Source organism: Pneumocystis jirovecii (assembly GCF_001477535.1).
Source record: "Pneumocystis jirovecii RU7 chromosome Unknown supercont1.12, whole genome shotgun sequence".
NCBI classification, from domain to species: Eukaryota; Fungi; Ascomycota; class Pneumocystomycetes; order Pneumocystales; family Pneumocystaceae; genus Pneumocystis; species Pneumocystis jirovecii.
Window position 1 is genome coordinate 275126 of NW_017264786.1, and position 18962 is coordinate 294087.

The following is an 18962-nucleotide window of genomic DNA, read 5'->3' on the forward strand; positions in this document are numbered from 1 at the left end:
TTAAATGACAATGCTTTCGTTTGTGTAAAATTGATTCTGTTTTTGGATTTGGGAATAATTACAGGGGAATAATGTCTTAAAATGTGAATTAAGTAGTGTTGATTCTTATCTGGATCTTAAAGGTGGAGTAGTTTCTAGCTATACTAATATACAGTATTTAAATTCAAAATGGGAATTTTGATACATTATAATTACAATATTTATTATTCTAATTAGTTTTAGAAGATAATTATTTAGTTATGTTTTTTTCTTGTTTTAGTTTATAGTGTTTGCTTATGTATTATAAAAATTATTATTTTTAGTGATAAAGTTTATAAGATAGTTATTTTCCCGATTTCCAGTCCATGAAGTGATAAGATTTTTTTGAATAGTTCTAGACTTTTGTTGGTTGTTTTTTGGCAATATGAGGTTAGGAAAACAGACTCCTAGAGATATTATTTCAGTGTTTTTGCGACCAACAGAAGAGCTTTCATCATTTTTTGAAGTGGATGCGTTTATTAAAGAAAAAAACTGTTTAATTAAGCAATTATATGTAGCTGTGATCAAGCATGGAAGAGATAACTTTAATAATTACAAAGAATCGGCGTTGTTCTTAATTTGTTTTAAAAAGTCGATATTTATATTAAAAGTTATAAAGATTATGAAAGACTTGGAAGTAAAAATTGAGCAAAAAAATGAAAAAAATAAGGGATTTTCAGTTAAAGTAAGGCTGAACGATGATACTGTTTCTTTTGTATTTTCAAAATTGATTTTTTTGCATGAATTTATGAGAAATATTCGTCAACATAAAGAAATGTTGGGTATGACTTTGAAATAGGATTTTAACGGGCCATGTTGAATCTTCAATAGATATGAAAAAGTCATATTTTGTAAATCAGAATTATGCTTGGCTTTCATTTTATAAAACTTGTTTATCATATGATGAGATTTTGTCTCAGTATGGTGATAATTTTTTTGAGTCATTGAACAGTAAGTATATCTTTGATGATTGTGACTTATAATTTTATTATCAAAAATGTCTGACTTTTTTTTGAAGCTTCATTGACTGAATCTGATATACCTTATTTTTCAGAAAAAATTCATTCGTATATTCATAAGACAAATGAGTATATAGGTCGCTTAAATACTGGTATGGATGATTGGATGAAACAAAAACTTGGCATGCATAAATCTCTTTTTATTGAGTCTCGAAATTTAAGAGTAAAAGTTTGTAGTTGGAATGTCAATGGAAAAGAGCCTACAGAAGATATTTCTGAGTGGTTGTTATATAAAAGTGATGATAATCGTGTAGATTTATATGTGATAGGGTAATTTTCTATTTTTATCTTACTTATTTTTTTACTTCTTAGTCTTCAAGAAGCTGATCTTAGAACTGAAGCGTATTTACGCAATGGTATTAAAGAACAGATTTGGAATTATACTATTTTATCTGTGTTAGGTGATCATTATGAAAAGGTATTTTTGTTTTTATGAAAACTATAACTAATATTTTTGAGGTTGTTTCCAAACAACTTGTAGGGATTTTACTTTTGATATACGCTCATAAAGCTATTTCTCCGTCATTGACTTCAATAACTGCATCTTTTATTGGTTGTGGAGTAATGGGAATAATTGGAAATAAAGGTGCAGTAGCTGTTCGTCTGATGATTTGGGATACTGTCTTTTGTTTTGTTAATTCTCATTTGGCTGCAATGATATCTCAAGTTGGACGTAGAAATCAGAATTTTCATGAAATTTGTCGGAGGTTATATTTTTATGAAGATCAGTCTCTTAAGAATAAAACATCGAAATCTCTTTTTGACTGTGATCATCTTATTTGGTGTGGTATTCTTGTCAATATATTTAATGTAATATCTTAATATAATCTAAGGCGATTTGAATTATCGTATTGAGATGTCTATTTTTGACGTAAAGGAGCTTTCTAAAAAGAAAGAGTTTGATCTGTTACTTGAATTTGATCAACTTAATGTTCAAAAGCGTTTGAATCGCTGTTTTGAAAATTTTATTGAAGCAGAAATTAACTTTCCTCCGACTTTTAAATATAAAGCAGGAACTAGTGAATTTGATTCAAGGTTTTTGGATTTTTGGAATAAACTTTTTTTTAATTATTAATATAGTGAAAAAAAGCGTGTTCCATCTTGGACAGATCGTATATTATGGAAAAGCAAAGGGATTGCAGTTAAGAATTACAGGTCTTATATGAATAATGTTATGAGTGATCATAAACCTATTAGTTTAGAGTTAGATGCTAAGGTATTATAGTCTTTTTTGTTTTTTTTAAAGAGTAATTCTTATTTAGATTGAAATATTGCTTGTGAATGATTACTTAAAATTGAGAGATTCGCTAATAAAAGAGTATAAAAGTTCTGAGAATAAAATGATACCAATGATTAATGTATCGGTTAATCATTTTGATTTTGAAAATGTTTCTTATCTTCAGCCTAAAACAAAGGTTTTTAGGATTGATAATATTGGTCAAGTAGTAGCTTTCTTATTGTTTTATTTTTTATTAATTTATAAGGTAACTGTAGATTTTGAGTTTATTCCAAGGAAAAAAGATATGTATATTTGTAAGCCATGGATATGGCCATGTCCATTTTCTGGTTCAATTGATCCTGGTAAATGTTCTTATTTATTTATTTTTTATAATATTTTAGGTGACTATCAGTATATTAATTTAGCTGTATATGTAGACAATACAACTGTTTCAAAACTTAATTCTGGAGAAGATTCTTTGGATGATATTTTGATTCTTCATTTGAAAAATGGGGGAGATTTTTTTATATCAATTGAAGGCATATTTCTTCCAACACGTTTTGGAATGAGTTTGGAACAACTTTCAAGATCAGATTCTAAAATTTTATCTGATACGAATGAATCGGTGGACTATCTTTGGAGTATTCCAAAAGAAATAATGAGAATGACAGAATATCTTATAAGTGAAGGAAAAAACATTGTAAGTATTTTATAAAAAAAAATCTCTAATTTTTAAGGACAATTTGTTTTTTGTTCCTGGTTCTGCTTCAATTATGATTCATATTAGGGAAGCGCTTGATACAGGAAATGAATTTGACTTAACCATTCTTGAGAACAATGAATCAAATGATAATATTGGTCTTTTTTCTATGGCTGAAACATTGCTAATGTTTTTGGACTCTCTTCCAGACTCTGTGATTCCATCTTCTTTTTACTATCGATGTTTAGATGCATCTATTTCTAAAGAAGATTCAATAATTGTCAATAGAATTTGAATCATTGCAATAATTGCTGATCGTTGTTATAGATACTTGATGCTTTACCGAGCTTTAATGCAAATTTATTTATATATCTTACAGATTTTATACGTGAGCTTTTTTACGATTCACCTATAGATACTTTTGATAGAATAGGTGGGATTTACTTGTTTTTTACTTGTTTTTACTAATATTTATTGAAAAAGTCAATCTTTTTTCTTCAATTCTTATGCGATCTCCTTTACCTAAAACCGAACATCATTTACAAAAACAGGCTATTTTTTTTGAATGGTTTATAAATGATCCATATTCTAATTTTTCTATTTAAATCTTTTTTTACAACTATATTGATTGGATTTTATTTTTTTCAAAAATACTTTTTGCACATAAAGCAACTTCTTATTTCAAAAGTATACATTTTTTTATACACTAATTCTTACAGTATTTCTTTTTTCTTATTTATTTTACTTTGTTTCTTTTGTTTCATCGATTTATGATATCGAAATTTTTAAATTAACCTTCAGCAAAAAGATATCTTAAAATGACAAAGAAATATTATGAATTCATATGAAATTGAGATTATATTCTATATTTTTTATATTTCCAGAACATAGAATATATTTTGAGTTTATTGGTTTAAATGGGTCCACACGTTATTTCTCATAATTTAATTTCACCATCTATGTTGCCAGTACGTGAGGTTTGGGCAATGAATTTAGATTCAGAAATGGCGTATTTAAGAGAACTTGTTGAATGTTATAATTGTTTAGCAATGGTATGTGTTTTTCTGGAAAAATGGCTTTTTTTTATTTTTGAGAGTATTGAATTTCCTGGAGTGGTTGCAAGACCTATTGGATCTTTTGAAACAGGCTCAGATTATTATTATCAGACGCTCCGGTGCAATGTAGACTTGCTTAAGATTGTTCAGCTTGGCATTACTTTTGCTGATGCTTCTGGAAATTTTCCTCCAGATGCGTGTACATGGCAGTTTAATTTTAAATTTAGTCTCAAGTATAATGGCTGCATGGAGAGGGTTTTTTAATGTATATTAGTGATGATATGTATTCTCAGGACTTTATTGAGCTTCTGCAAAAAAATGGTGTAGATTTAAAGCGGCATGAAGAATATGGAATAGACACAAGTTATTTTGGTGAGTTGCTTATTTCTTCGGGGTTTGTTTTATTGGATGGGGTAAAATGGACTTCTTTTCATAGGTATATTACACTTGTTATTGTGTAGTTTTTGATTTTTTTATAGTAGCTATGATTTTGGTTATTTGCTTAAAATAATGATCTGTGATTGTCTTCCGGTTGAAGAAGATGAGTTTTATGAGCTCATCCGTATTTTTTTCCCTAGATTATATGGTAAATAGGGTTATAACTGTATTTTAATGCTTTGCTTACTTGGTAGATATTAAATATATTATAAAATTTACAAATAATCTAGAAGGAGGTTTACACGATGTTGCGGATGATTTGCAAGTTTCTCGTACAGGTCTTGGTCATCAAGCAGGTCCAAAATCTTTTCTTGTTTCACGGGTCTTTTCTGAACTAAGAAAAAATTTTTTTAAAGATACTTTAGATGATACGAAATATGTGTATGTTTTGAAATTGTTTGGTTTTTTAACTTTTTTAATTCTCTATTAGAGGATATCTTTATGGACTGGAAAATTCTAATCAAGAAAAAGCTCCAGATGATGTAGAAACGAGTTCTAGTCCTACTACAAATAATTTCATATCAGGTTCTCATATTAATAATAAAGTTTTTTAGGTTATGGGAAAAGAGTTATGGGAAAAGAGAGATATGCATAAATTAATATGTTATTTAATAAATATGTATATATAGTTTAGGACAGGGGTTTTAATGTATTTTTTTTTGTATGTTTGACTGGCTCCGTTGTATCTTCCGTATGATCGGCAAAGATAGGCGTGGGCTGGTTTTCTTTATAAATACCAGTAAACATTGGATCCTTTTCTGCTAATTCTGCATATTTCAATAATGCCTCCCGAGGGTCTTCATCACGCATGCTGATTAAAGAAATGGAATTTCTAACATGATTTTCGTCTGGATTGTTGCTGCGTCCTCCAGGTGCATTTCTAGCAGGAGCAGAAGGTATTCTGCTTCGAATAGGATCTTTTCTAATCATTATCCTTTCTCTTCGGGCATTTGTAAGTTCTGTATCTGCTGTCTCGTCTAATTTTCCGTTTGGAAGAATAATACTTCCTGAAACTGCGCCTGCGTAAATGTCGATGGTTAATGATGAATCATCATCAATATGCCGAACTTTAGGTGCTTTTGTTAAAACTTGTTTAGCACCTTTGATTGATGATTTCGGGGAATATAAAACGTGTATAGCTGCATCTGCTGTTCCTGCAAGAATCTTTAAAAATTAGTTGTCGTTCTGACTATTTGAAGTGATTTACTTGATTGATTTTTGTATGCCAGAGAACTCTAATTACAGCAGAATTTTCAATAGATAGTTCTTTTACTATTTCCAGATTATGTGTCTTTAGTACAACTAATTTTCCTGTATTTCCTGTATCTGTAATAATAGATGTTCCAGTAAGTATATATTGTCCATCTGGTGAAAATACGATATTCGTTTCTGGATAATGACTTTGGATCTGGTCTTTAATAACGAGAGGTTCTTTAAATTTTCGCACATCCCATACTGCTGGTGTTAATTTTATTTAATTATAATGAAAGGAAATAACATACGTTTGACAGTATGATCTCCACCACGTGTAACCATTAAATTTCCAGTGGGTAAGAAGTTAATACATGATGTATGAGTTTCTTTTTCATGTGCATGAAGAACTGTTCCTCCCATTGGTCTATGAAAAGGACCTTTTCCTGCCCATAAAGATAAAGCGCCATCACTATCCGCAGTAGCAATAAAACTAGCATCATGAGAGTATGCGGATGAACAGACTTTTATTTTTTTTCCAGACACTTTCGACTTGTGAACAATAATATGTTCATTTTTTCTTGTTTGATTTACATTCCACAATCTATTATGATGAATAACAAAACATATGCAAAATAGAAAAATCACCTTACAGTAGAGTCTATTGATGACGTCATAAAGCGTTCTCGAGAGACCGGATTCCAAGATCCTCCTGTTAGCTCTGAAATATGACCTGATGTATTTTTTAGATCCCGAAGATATGGATCACCCTTAACACATTCTGAGATTTCTTCTCCTTCTCTATCAAGTATTTTTGCTTGACTATTTGCTGAAACATAAAGAAGTGTGTCGCCTACAGTATTCCACTCTAGATGGTGAACATGTTGAGATTCAACAATTTCTAATGTTCGAAATGGATTACATCTAGTAGACATGCCTGAAAAATCCCACATTTTAATATTTGAATCATAAGACCCTGAAACAATTCGTGCTCCACTTGGATCTAGTGATAAAGCTGAAATAGCCTAGTTCAATTGTTAAAGTTGCAAAATAGATTTTTTGAAATAAACTTTAGTATGATCTTTAAGAACAATCTCATGTGAAACGGGTATATCGTCATCTTCACTGTAATCTGTTTCTGAATCACTTAAGTTCTCTGACTTTTTTGTTTTAGGGTGTTCTTTGTTATTTGTTTCTTGGATACACTAACTTTTAATAAAAATTCTTTTTCTTAGAAAAAAAGTATATTTTACTGCATCTTTCCGTTTAGTTTTTTTAAATGCTTCTTTTAAATCCCCAGAACACTCCCTTTTCCCAAATGATAAGGGTAAAAGATTTCTAAAATCATGATTTTCTTGTATTGTACTATAACTCATTTTGAAAGGCGAAAAAAACACAAATACTGTTCTTTTATATATAAGTACATTTTATATACTATTTTGAGCCGTTTACCTCTTTAAATTGTTTTAAAGTATTTTTTATGTGCTTAAAATAAACTGAATTTACTAATGTTATTGATTAGGTTGAGTGGATCGAGTGTGTAGAAAAGAAAATTAAAAAACCCCGTAAAATTGCTTGAATTTGATTAAAATACCTTTGTTTTCAAAATATACAAACAGTATGAAAGATCCGTGGGAAAGAAGGTCTTTTTCTATTTTTTTGTTTTTTTTAGAGAAAATTGCTGATAAAACAAAGGGAAGCCTGGAGATCCCAATATCCTTTCAAAAGTATAAAAATAAGTAAAGTATTTCCTGGATTAGGTCTTGGTGTTGGATCTTTCATTGCTTATTGTTTATTTGAGAAGTTTTTTTTAGAAAAAGGCCTTTTAGAAAAAAAACATTAATAAAGTTTGGATAAATAGAATGGTACTTTTTTGTAAAAAAAGCATAAACTAAAAGGTGTATTTTGCATTTGTCTGGAAGTACTTTGTATAATGAAAGTGCTTGTGTTTTTTGTTATATAGTAATTAAGACAGCCAAAACCTTCTGCGGTTACTTTCTTCACCCGGCTTATTTTTGAATATAATGTCATTCCCATCTTTGTCATAAATGCCACGTTGCATAAGCCTCAACCTAAGTGTAAACTGAGGACCAAGTTCTTGTAGACCAACTTTCATTTCATTTTTAAAAATATACCTGTGTCTTCTTACAAATATAAAATCACGCTGGTTATGAATTGTCACTACTTGGCGCCCTTCAAAGTCCGGTTGTGCTGGGAAAAGCGATCGAAACATACGACCTACTACTAAGCCAAGTTTTGTTGTAAAATTGCTGATAATGAGCTCGGGTATATGTGAGGTTGCACGACCATGTTGATATATACAGCGAATAGGTGTTATCGATGATAAAGTGAAATAGAACGATGGTCCTGATGGCAAATGGATAACTGTAAGGCTGTCTATATATGATTGGTTGATCTGGTATATATATAGACCAAAATATAGAAAATACCTGGCATTTTTCTATTTTCATTTACAAAAATAAGATTTGAATAGCCTCTTTTGGCACAGTACATTGCAATCTTGTCTATTTCAAACTGAACCCCCCGTTTAATAAACGTTGAATGTGGAAAAAGGTCAATTAGTTCCCGTGCAAACGAATATGTCTGTTTTGACGGTCGTTTGCTTGTTGTAATTAGAGTTTTAGGTATATATTTTGGATCATTGATAGATTCAAAGGTTTCTTCGTCCAATTTTCTCTCAATTTCTTCATTTTCTTCTTGAAAAACATTTTTGTTTGCCTCCCTCTTGGACTCAATAGTATGTGGTTGTTTTGCATTAGAATCCACCTAAAACGTTAGACAATGTATTTTTCTTGTTTTTGATGATATTACTTTGTCTTTTTCACGCTTTTTTATTTCTTTTATTCTCTTTTTTTTCTCAAAAATAAGCATCTGTTTTCTTGGACGTACTCGTTGATGACGTTTATCTAATGTAGAAAATGTTTTTTTCTTTGTATTTACATGTTTGTTTCTTTGTTTAGGCATTATTTTTATGTATATATATCTATATTATATCTGTATTATATGTAAATGATATATTGTCTCTTACGTGACGCGTCGCGTAGAGCCGGAACATCAGAAAAATGCATGCTTTTGAGATTTAGGTATATATACTCTATAAAAGCAGTTAGAAAATACAAATATACGTGTTTTTTTTCTATTACTTATGGTATATTGAGAAAGATGTCTATTAAGTCTGAAAAACCCGAGTTTTTTCGCTCAAGATTAGAGGAACTGTTAAAAAAAAGGTTTTTTTACGCGCCATCTTTTGAATTGTATGGAGGAATGCAAATATTTAACATCCATTCTATGAAAAATAATGATATCTTCAGGAGTTTCAGGTTTGTACGACTATGGCCCTCCAGGTATGGCGTTGGAGCAGAATATTTTGGACGTTTGGAGAAAACATTTTGTATTTGAAGAAAATATGTATGAAATCGGCACAAGTGTTATTACACCGCATGAGGTGCTTGAGACAAGTGGGCATGTGGCGAAATTTGCAGATTGGATGTGCAAAGACCCATCTACTGGTGAAATTTTTCGTGCAGATCACTTAATCAAAGAAGTTTTAAAAGATAGGCTTGAGAAGAACGAAAAGGCACGTTCTGCGTGTGCAGAGACAGTCCAATGTCCTTCTGGTTGGAATTCTGGTGAAACTTCTGTTATTTTGGATGAAACAACGATAAAACAATATGAAAAAATTATTTCTCAAGTTAATTCGGTATTTTTAGATGGAAATTGTTTTCTGACTGCTATAGATTGACAGTTATGATGGAAAGGGTCTTTCAGAATTAATAGAAGCGTATGATATTCGAAATCCAGCGACAAATGTCTCTGTAGAAGCACCTGTTGCCTTTAATTTAATGTTTGCTACACAAATTGGTGCTGCTGGGAATATTGCAGGTTATTTGCGTCCGGAGACAGCTCAGGGACAGTTTTTAAACTTTAATAAGCTTTTGGAATTCAATAATGGCAAAATGCCTTTTGCTTCAGTTACAGTTGGTAAAAGTTTTAGGAACGAAATCAGCCCAAGAAGTGGGTTGTTACGAGTAAGGGAGTTTACTATGGCAGAGATTGAACATTATTTTGATCCTTCAAATAAAGATCACAAGCGATTTCATGAGGTGCAAGATGTTAAAATTAAGTTTTTAACGAGGGAGATGCAGGCGTCTGGTAATGAAGCGATAGAAATAACCGTTGGAGAGTCTGTCTTTGAAGTATTCTGCATTAGATGCATTTGGGTATAATGACTGTTATTAGGGTATTATAGAAAATACAACTTTAGCCTATTTTTTGGCACGAATACAAATGTTTTTGATTAAAATTGGTGTGGATAAGAATAAACTTAGGTTTCGACAGCATATGCAGAATGAAATGGCACATTATGCATCTGATTGTTGGGATGCTGAATTATTAACTTCCTATGTGATTTTTTTTTTATTTTTTTAATAACTTTTAATTATTATAGGGATGGATTGAATGCGTTGGATGTGCTGACCGCGCTGCTTATGATTTAATAGTTCACTCTAAGAAAATAAAAGAGAAACTTGTTGTTAGAGAGCTGCTTCCTAAGCCTATGGAAATTAAAGAATGGGTTGTGAATCTAGACAAAAAGAAAATTGGTCCTTTGTTTAAAAAAGATTTAAAGTTTGTTGAGGAAGCAATATGTAATTGGAATGATGAAGACAAAATGAAGTATCGTGATCAAGCTGTCTCTGAATCTAAAATTACTGTTCAAGTAGCAGATGGAAGGCAGTTTGATGTTCCTTCATCTTTATTTACAATTGAAGAAGTTAAAAAAACGATTAATGGTACGTTTTTTGAATATTAATTACCTTTTACTAATTTTGAAAGTTCGTGAATATGTTCCTAATGTAATTGAACCTTCTTTTGGTATAGGCAGAATTTTATATTCTCTTATTGAGCATTCCTATTGGATAAGATCCGATGATATTGATCGTGGTGTAAGTTTTTTTCAAATATTTGATAAAGTTTTTAATGCAAAAAGGTTCTTTCTTTCCTTCCTATAGTTGCACCTGTAAAGTGTTTATTAGTTCCACTAAGCAATAATTCGATGTTTGATCCAATTATTGATAGATTATGTAATAATAGCTGAGTATGATGAATATATTGATTATAATTAGCATCTAAATTGTCTCGACTTGGTATATCTTATAAAGTGGATGATTCTTCTGCTGCAATTGGTAGACGGTATTCGAGAAATGATGAATTGGGTATACCGTTTGGAATAACAGTTGATTTCCAAACAGTAAATGATGGAAGGTATGCTTTTAGTGTGAATTCGGCCCCGTTAATATTTCGCAGTATAACTCTTAGAGAACGGGATACTACGAAACAAATAAGAGCATCAGAAGAAGAAATATTAGAAGTTATTAAAAAGCTTTTAGAAGGGATTATTTCATGGGAAGATATATTAAAATTATTTCCTGTATTCAATAAACAGGAAATTAATGTTCTCGAAACAAAGGACTTTATAGAAAATAATTCATAATGGAATTAATTAATCCATATTAATTATTTATATTATTCTTCGTAACTACTGTCTTCCATAATAATTGTAGGAATTTCAGTATCTGAAAGACTTTCTGATCCATCTGTTTCCATGTTTTCTGAAATAGTATTTTTTGTATCATCTTTGTTCGTGATTGTCGATAGTTTATATATATTTTTTGATATATCATTATTCTGAATATTGTTTGTGTTGTTTAGAAAAACTTTGGTTTCTTGTTCAAAACTAGGATTAATAATAGTCGTATTTTCGGCAATATTTAGTGAATGTTTTTTAGGTAGTGTTTCTTCAATATTATAATTATTAGGTGTATGAGGAATATTAGGTGTATTGATTATATCAATAATTTCAGATGTATTAGATGTTTTAATGATTTTAGGTGAATTAGGTGTTTGAATGATTTCTTGTGTATTAGATGTTTCAATGATTTTAGATATATCAGATGTATTAGTTATTTCAGATGTATTGATAATTTCAGATGTATTAAATTTATTTTCATATTCTAAATGTTCAAAATATATTTTATTAGTTTTTTCTAATATTTCTGATCCGGAATAATCCATTTCTAGTGTTTGATTTTTAAATTTTCTCTGTAATGGAGGAAATCTGGGATGTAAAATGGAATCGAGTGTTAAAGATTTTGTATGATTAAAATTTTCCACCTTGAAAATAATTAAGTTTTCAGTATAGCCCATGATTTTCTTACCGGTAATTTTAAAGTATCTAGTTCTTTTTGTGTTTCAAAAATGCGTATAACATGTGGTAAAATGATTGCTTGTACATCACCTGGAGAAAGAATACTATTTATTAATGAGTCATATATCTGCTTGTGTAATTTTTTTTTTAAGCTAGGAGACAGTGCAATAGATACTATGGTTTTGTCTATTAACGATCTTTGAGCTGTAGAGAGTATTCCTGGACATAAATGGCTTAAAACGGATGAAATGAAGTTTAATGCTGATTTAATTATATTTTCTGGCGGCATTTTTTGAACTTCAGAACTGTTTAGTATCACGTTTAATGTTTCGTTAGATTTCTTTTTTTTTGATTCACTTTTATGATTTAGAACAAGAATTGATTGTGAAGTGATTAAGAGTTGATTTAGATCATTTAATGCTTCTTGAATAATCATATCAACCGATTTATAAGATGAAATAGACGATCCAACGCTGTGCAAAATCATAGTGAAAATATCATAAATAGATACTTTTAATGGTCTATAATAAATGTTATTCTTTATTCGCATAATTTTGATAATTTACATGAATTCTTTTTCTCTAGAAAAGACATAATTTAACTGTCCAAGTAATTCGGAAAGATGTGGTAAAATGTTAGAATTAAGACTATGAATGTTAGTTATGAATTGGTCAAATTATATGTATTATACATTCGAATCATATCGGCTAAAAGTTTGCTTGAGATTAAATGAAAATGAGGTATTTTAGTATGCAAATACAATTTTTCCTTATTGTCTAATGCCAATGCTACCTGTATATGTTAATTGGATGCTGCTGGATGTATTTAAACACACATTTGATTTATCCGAGATACGAAAAACTCTATAAATGAAGAAAAAAAGCTGCCCTGCTGGTATTTTTACACAATAAGGTGTGCATTGATTCAAATACAGTTGTATAATCCGTATGTATTTTTCAAATTTTTCTAAACATGTTTCAAATGCTTCATAAAAGTCGCTTGGAAGTGCTTCATTCACCCATTCTGGCTGCTTTAAAGACATATGTGGACCTAAAAACTGTTTATCAGCTAACCCTATAAATCTGTATATATTTTTCTTCAAACCCTTTATTGAACTATGGAAAAAATTGTCAATTATTTTATGCAACACCCAAAGACACGATAAAACCCCACAGTTCCATTGTTCTTGGCCCAAATTTTTTTCTGCACACAAATGCAGCTTTGAAAAAACCAAAAATAGTGCCTCTTGGACATCTGGTCGGTTTGTATGCGTTTCATTAATAGCCTGGATGGCCATTGTTCTGATATTTGGCACAAAAGCCCTGCATGCAGACGGATAAAGCTCAACAATAGCACTAATGCACTCAACAAATACTTCTGTAATGCTTGGATGCTGCATAGGCATCTTAATCAGGCTTTTTATGAACATCCCAAGAAAAGATCTCACAAATACACGCATATATCCCTGTCTTCCATGGCAAAATACAAATATCCAGCACATAGTAAGGCATATCCTGCGCACAACCGCCGTGCATGTTTCATTCTGCTTCTTTAAGCTTCTCAAAGACTGTTTTCAGGCAATATACGTTCAGAAGATCAAGCAGTCGCTGACACCACTCATTTCCTGCATAAAAAAGCCCTTCTGGGCTTTGTTCTGCTGTAATTTTCACCAGACACACCCCAAACCACCGCTTTTCTGCTGTTTTGCTGCCTAGAAGTGAGCATATACGTGTGCACCACTGGTTCCACAGAGCATTCTCCCGTGATAGCCCATATAGAGGCCGATAATTAGTCAAATCAGTGACTATATGCGTGCATATTCCTATTATATGCGCCTCATTATCTCTTATTTTTGCTAAAATACTCTGCAGTAAGTTATCTTGATGCAGTCGTTGATTGTCGATCATATTGCTGAATCTCGAAATTCCCGCTTTCAATGGATATTAAAAAGGTGATAAAAAGCTTATGAGAGTCTATAGATGCATATAAGAGTTAATAGAGCATATAGAATCGTCTTTAATGCATTCAGTGAGTGTTTTTAAAGAAGAATAGAGTTTGTAGATTTATTTGATTGCAGGAAAAAGCACTTTTTTATGAAAGATTATTGGATACCGCGCTGGTTTCACAGCGCTGGAAGACAATTCCAGAGCTGATTCGGAAATTGAAGAAACACAACCCTAAAAAACAAGGTAAATATGGGTATAATGGTATATGAAGTGAATCTGATGAGGGGTGAAAAAGTTATGTGTGAAATTGTGCTTATAGAGGCACGTTTAGCAGATCTTCTGGGATCGGAGAAAAAAAAGAAAAGAGAGAAGAATATTATGTCTACAGTGGTTCAAGGAGCAGATGATGTTTTCCCAGTATTGAAGGATAAGGATTTACGTGAGTTTTTGACGAATATTTTGAGATTTTTCGGTGCACTGGAGACACAGCATGAAAAACTGGTAAAGACATGGTTTTTTTTCTTTAGTGTGGCATGCTTACTCATTAGCACGCCCGTTCTGTTTTGAGCTATGTATGTTTTTTGATGAAGGATTATAAACGTGCTTTGGACACGATAAGCCCGTACTGTGAGACGTCGTCACTTATAGAGAGTTCAGGATATTGTTTGTTTAATGTGATCAAGGGATATGCAATCAAAGGTTTTATTTTTTGTGTAGGTTTGTGGTGTTATGTTTAGCATTTTGTAGGTCTTTCGTATGAATGCATGTCTGAGTTATCTTTGGCTTCTGAAACATATCATTCAGTGATTTCTGCATTAACGCAGGTAAAACAAGAGAAGCTTCCTACATCTTATGAATGGCTCGACATTATTTATTACAGATGTGCGATTTTGCAGCTGAATTCTGCGTATGTGTATATAGATTGATTTTTGTTTGGAAATTTATATCGTTAGTTCATATACTATAATGAAGTCGGATTCTTTGACTAAAATTATATCTTGTATTAAGGATGTTTTATATTTGACGGCTGTTTATCGTTTATATTTTTTGCTGCTTTCTGAATTGTTGAATAAAATTGTCTTACGTGATAAAATTCGAACTGATCCTTTAAAGTCAAATTCAGAGGATTCTATTCAGTCTAATTTTTCCTTGAATGACTTAAAATCTCATGTTTATAGAGTACAAACTGTTTATGAAAAGTTATTAATGCAGGTTATTGGTTTTCCTAAAGCAGGACAATTAAATGGTGTTATCTTGGAATATGCGGATTGGGCTATTCAAAATTGGAGAAGTATAAGGAAGGAATTGGATTATTCAGAAAAGATTCTTGAGGTAATCTTTATTTTCATATTATTTTCAGGTTTAATGATTTAGACGATTTATAACTCCATTAGTAAAACATATAAGTCTCATCGTCTTATACGGTATTTAATGGAAGTTTTGATTTTTATTGGAAATTATGATGAAGCACAAAGAGCATTCGATTTATACGTTGAGTTGGTTGAAAGATCTAGGCTTTCACCTTTTCGTAAAGAGATTTTGGCCCGTCGAGATCAATTAATAGAACAAGATACTGGCCAAGATTTTGACGATGATATTACAATTGTGGAAACTTATGTAAAAGGAATAAAATTAGGCATCGTTTATTTTCAAGATGTAAGTCATTGATAATCAAGAGCTATTTTAATAAAACAGTTCGAGAAGGCAATGGTAACCGTAAAAAAGCTGTTTAATGCATTAGATACATGGGAGCTTCCAAAAAATGACAAAATAATGGCTGATGCATGGGAAGCAATAGGAATGACATATAGTTGCCAATCCATAAAAAGTATTATTTTTTGGAATAACTAGTTCATGGCTAAATTATAATCATAGCACATGAAGCCTCAGAGAGGCCAAATATTCAGCAAGATGCTGTTAATGCTTTTCGAAAGTCTTTAAAATATGACTCTAATAATAATTCTACTTTGTATCATCTAGCATTTCAATATGCTGAACAACGGGAAATAATGGATGCTATTTCGACAATTAAACATGTCGTTTCTCAAAAATACAATTTATATCAGTCTTTGCATCTTCTTTCTCTTTTACTTTCTGCTAAATGTGAATACGATCAAGCTATTCAAGTTTGTGAAGCTGCAATTCAAATATCAGGTGTTGAAGATACAGAGAATCGCCCAATTTTTGATTATAAAGATCGTGAATGTCTTGTTGAAATAAAACTTACTCTATGTGCACTTATAGAAGCAAAAAATGGTATAAATGTTGCTATTGAAATGCATAGAGATATTTTTCCTTTCTATGCAAAAGTATTTGAGGTAGATGAGTTTTCTTTTCCTGCTTTTGATTTATCAGAAACAAAAATACCTTTAGAGACTTTTTCTTCTCTAGTTCTCCCTGAGAATAAAGAAACTGTTGCAAAGTTATGTGATGAATCACAATCATCTCATTTTCTTTTTCAAAAAAAGAAATATAGTATGAGTCAAATGTCATTGCTTAATGCTTCAAAAAGGTCGATTTCTTTATGTTCTTCAAGTAAGTTTTCTGTATTAGCTATTAGTTTTAATATAAAATTATTTAGTTAGTAATATGAACGAATTCTACACTCCTAGATCGAAAAATAAATATTTATATTCAAATCATTCTGATTCAAATATTTTTAGAATGAGACGTGTTTTTTCTTCGGATGTTTTGTTTCAGCAAAAGGCTACTCTTTTTAAGCCTCCTAAGTCTCAGAATTATTTAAAAAATGAGCAAAAAGAAATATCCAGGCGTTGTTTGAGAAAAATTTGGCTAATTTCTGCTTCTCTATATTGTCGTGCTTCTAAATGGGTTAATTCTCAGTTATCTCTTAAAGAGGCAGAAAAAAATGGTATGTTTCATCCTGATGTTCATACTCAAGTAAGTTTTATATTTTTTTGCTTTAAACTGAAATTATTAAGTGGGGGATTTTATATTATTATTTAAATAAATTGGATGATGCTATTAGAAGATTTGAATGGGCTTTGTTAGAAGATCATGACCATATAAATGCGAATATTGGATTAAGTAAAGTTTTTTTGGATTTTCAAGGGGAAATGCATGAATGTTATGTAGATAGGGCAGAACAAATGTTAGATATGGTAACTAAACTTTCTGGTTGGGATTTGTCAGAAGCATGGCTTTTGTTAGGTGAAGCCTGGGAAAAAATGAATGATTTAGAAAATGCTAAAAAGGCATATTGGTATGCTGTAGAATTAGAAAATACAAGACCAGTAAGGCATTGGAGAAATGTTTCTCCGAGATTTATAGCATAATTGGGTATTTGAATTTAATGGAGCTTTGTAACAAAAGTGTTTTTAAAAAAATATGATTATTGCAAATAAAATTGATTCTACATTTTGAACGGAAAATTGATGTATAAAGATAAAATGCAATGACAAAAAATATCATTGCAATGTATATAAAACAGGTAGATGGAAAATAAACTTAATTGGTGATATTTATTATAAAACAATTTTTTATAAATAAAGTTCACCCTGTATATCTTCTTGTTTAGTTTTTAATACTTGTTCTTTGGCTTTTCTAAAGTCTTCTGCAATCACACGCATTCTACGCTCACGAAGAGCCATTAAGCCTGCTTCTGTACAGATTGCCTATGTATTTTAATAAATTTTATGTATGACGTATTCTTTTACCTTTACATCTGCACCGCTCATTTCATCTTTGGCCGTTATAAACTCCTCGATAGATACATCATCGCCGAGATTCATTTTACTTGTATGAATTTGAAAGATTTTACGTTTTGTGTTTTGATCTGGTGTTTCGAATAAAATTTTTCTGTCCATTCTTCCTGGACGAATAAGTGCTGGATCTAAATCATTAATTCGATTTGTAGCCATAATAACCTTAACGTCTCCGCGATCGTCAAAACCGTCTAATTGGTTCAGAAGCTCCAGCATTGTTCGTTGGATTTCGCGTTCTCCTGATGATGTAGAATCATATCTTTTTGTTCCAATTGCATCAATTTCGTCAATGAAAACAATAGATGGTGAATTATTTTGCGCTAAAACAATAATCAGATTTGAGCCTCTATTTTTTACATGATTCTTTACCTGTCTGAAAGAGCTCACGAACGAATTTTGGTCCATCGCCCAAGTATTTTTGGATGAGCTCTGAGCCGACAATACGCAAAAACGTCGCACTTGTTTGATTTGCCACTGCTTTTGCTAGCAATGTCTTCCCTGTCCCTGGTTCTCCGTATAAAATGACGCCTTTGGGTGGTCGGATTCCAATTTCTTCGTATAATTCAGGATGTGTTAGTGGTAGTTCAACTGCTTCTTTAATTTCTTGAATCTGTGATTCAAGACCGCCAATATCCGCGTAGGATTCTGTCGGTGCTTTGTCTAGCTTCATAACCGATACCATTGGATCAATATCGTCGCTTAATACGCCGACGATTGACACTGCCTTGTGATGTAATAATACAGAACATCCCGGCTCCAAAAGATCCTTATTTACAAACGACATAATTGACACATAATACTCTGGTCCTGTTGCTGATGACACAATTGCATGGTCTTCGTCTATCATTTCTTCTAGTGTTCCGACACCCATAGGACTTCCAATTAAACTTTGTAATTTATCATCATCTTCATCCTCTCCTTTTGGATCTCGTTTTTCAGAATCAAGCTTCATTAGCTCTTGATTTGATACAAACTCCTGCTCAAGCAGCAAGTAATCTTTGATACGCTCCATCTTGAGCAGTTTTAAACGACATCGAGTAGTTGGATAGACTGTTGGAAATTTGTTTGTTGCATCTGGGCCTTTATTTCTGCTACGTCGTTTTCCTAGACGTGTAGACATGACGGGTGGTTCATATTTAGGACGTTTTTTCTGTTATTATTATTAATTGTTTGTTTTTTATGAAAAAATATTCTACTTTTTCGGGATCTTCGTCCTGTTTTTCAGATTTTCCATTTGCTCCTGATTGAACATTTCCCTGTGCTTTATTTTAATATCTTATTTGTAGCAAAAAGTTTTTAAAATTTACCATTTTGCTTGATTTTGTTTTTTTTGACGTTGAGCTGCTTGGCGGTGATGTGTACGAGTAGAAATATATAAAAGTTAACGGTGAAGTTTATTTAGATGTTTCAGATGATCAAGTGCAA

At 31.4% G+C, this 18962-nt stretch overlaps 8 protein-coding genes across 8 annotated transcripts; 4 read left to right on the forward strand and 4 right to left on the reverse strand.

Moving 5' to 3' along the window:
* Positions 1-403: 403 nt before the first annotated feature.
* Positions 404-3561, forward strand: T551_02733 (uncharacterized protein; the record flags this gene model as incomplete). The annotated part of the gene is made up of 13 exons (XM_018374996.1): positions 404-800; positions 850-990; positions 1037-1307; positions 1350-1455; positions 1497-1824; positions 1871-2072; positions 2118-2253; positions 2300-2479; positions 2522-2618; positions 2658-2956; positions 2994-3236; positions 3284-3389; positions 3440-3561. The coding sequence occupies 13 exons, from the start codon at positions 404-406 to the stop codon at positions 3559-3561; spliced, it is 2628 nt and encodes an 875-aa protein (XP_018228876.1).
* A 312-nt stretch (positions 3562-3873) lies between these two features.
* On the forward strand, positions 3874-5003 carry T551_02734 (CCR4-NOT core DEDD family RNase subunit POP2; the record flags this gene model as incomplete). The annotated part of the gene is made up of 5 exons (XM_018374997.1): positions 3874-4244; positions 4286-4447; positions 4491-4597; positions 4644-4830; positions 4880-5003. 5 exons carry the CDS (start codon positions 3874-3876, stop codon positions 5001-5003), a joined length of 951 nt encoding a protein of 316 aa, XP_018228877.1.
* Positions 5004-5079: 76 nt separating this feature from the next.
* T551_02735 (uncharacterized protein) lies at positions 5080-7016 on the reverse strand (the record flags this gene model as incomplete). The annotated part of the gene is made up of 6 exons (XM_018374998.1): positions 5080-5613; positions 5657-5907; positions 5952-6244; positions 6289-6665; positions 6711-6845; positions 6894-7016. The coding sequence occupies 6 exons, from the start codon at positions 7014-7016 to the stop codon at positions 5080-5082; spliced, it is 1713 nt and encodes a 570-aa protein (XP_018228878.1).
* A 590-nt stretch (positions 7017-7606) lies between these two features.
* On the reverse strand, positions 7607-8625 carry T551_02736 (rRNA-binding ribosome biosynthesis protein RPF1; the record flags this gene model as incomplete). The annotated part of the gene is made up of 3 exons (XM_018374999.1): positions 7607-8037; positions 8091-8427; positions 8473-8625. 3 exons carry the CDS (start codon positions 8623-8625, stop codon positions 7607-7609), a joined length of 921 nt encoding a protein of 306 aa, XP_018228879.1.
* A 334-nt stretch (positions 8626-8959) lies between these two features.
* On the forward strand, positions 8960-11152 carry T551_02737 (glycine-tRNA ligase; the record flags this gene model as incomplete). The annotated part of the gene is made up of 8 exons (XM_018375000.1): positions 8960-9361; positions 9399-9857; positions 9901-10065; positions 10109-10451; positions 10495-10604; positions 10649-10742; positions 10785-10923; positions 10966-11152. 8 exons carry the CDS (start codon positions 8960-8962, stop codon positions 11150-11152), a joined length of 1899 nt encoding a protein of 632 aa, XP_018228880.1.
* A 32-nt stretch (positions 11153-11184) lies between these two features.
* On the reverse strand, positions 11185-13773 carry T551_02738 (uncharacterized protein; the record flags this gene model as incomplete). The annotated part of the gene is made up of 7 exons (XM_018375001.1): positions 11185-11832; positions 11877-12387; positions 12433-12513; positions 12558-12658; positions 12702-13409; positions 13453-13688; positions 13731-13773. The coding sequence occupies 7 exons, from the start codon at positions 13771-13773 to the stop codon at positions 11185-11187; spliced, it is 2328 nt and encodes a 775-aa protein (XP_018228881.1).
* Positions 13774-14061: 288 nt separating this feature from the next.
* T551_02739 (uncharacterized protein) lies at positions 14062-17108 on the forward strand (the record flags this gene model as incomplete). The annotated part of the gene is made up of 9 exons (XM_018375002.1): positions 14062-14313; positions 14361-14511; positions 14560-14719; positions 14766-15144; positions 15187-15468; positions 15508-15640; positions 15688-16347; positions 16394-16713; positions 16755-17108. The coding sequence occupies 9 exons, from the start codon at positions 14062-14064 to the stop codon at positions 17106-17108; spliced, it is 2691 nt and encodes an 896-aa protein (XP_018228882.1).
* A 204-nt stretch (positions 17109-17312) lies between these two features.
* T551_02740 (26S protease regulatory subunit 4) lies at positions 17313-18657 on the reverse strand (the record flags this gene model as incomplete). The annotated part of the gene is made up of 3 exons (XM_018375003.1): positions 17313-17447; positions 17490-17857; positions 17907-18657. The coding sequence occupies 3 exons, from the start codon at positions 18655-18657 to the stop codon at positions 17313-17315; spliced, it is 1254 nt and encodes a 417-aa protein (XP_018228883.1).
* Between the last annotated feature and the right edge of the window lie 305 nt (positions 18658-18962).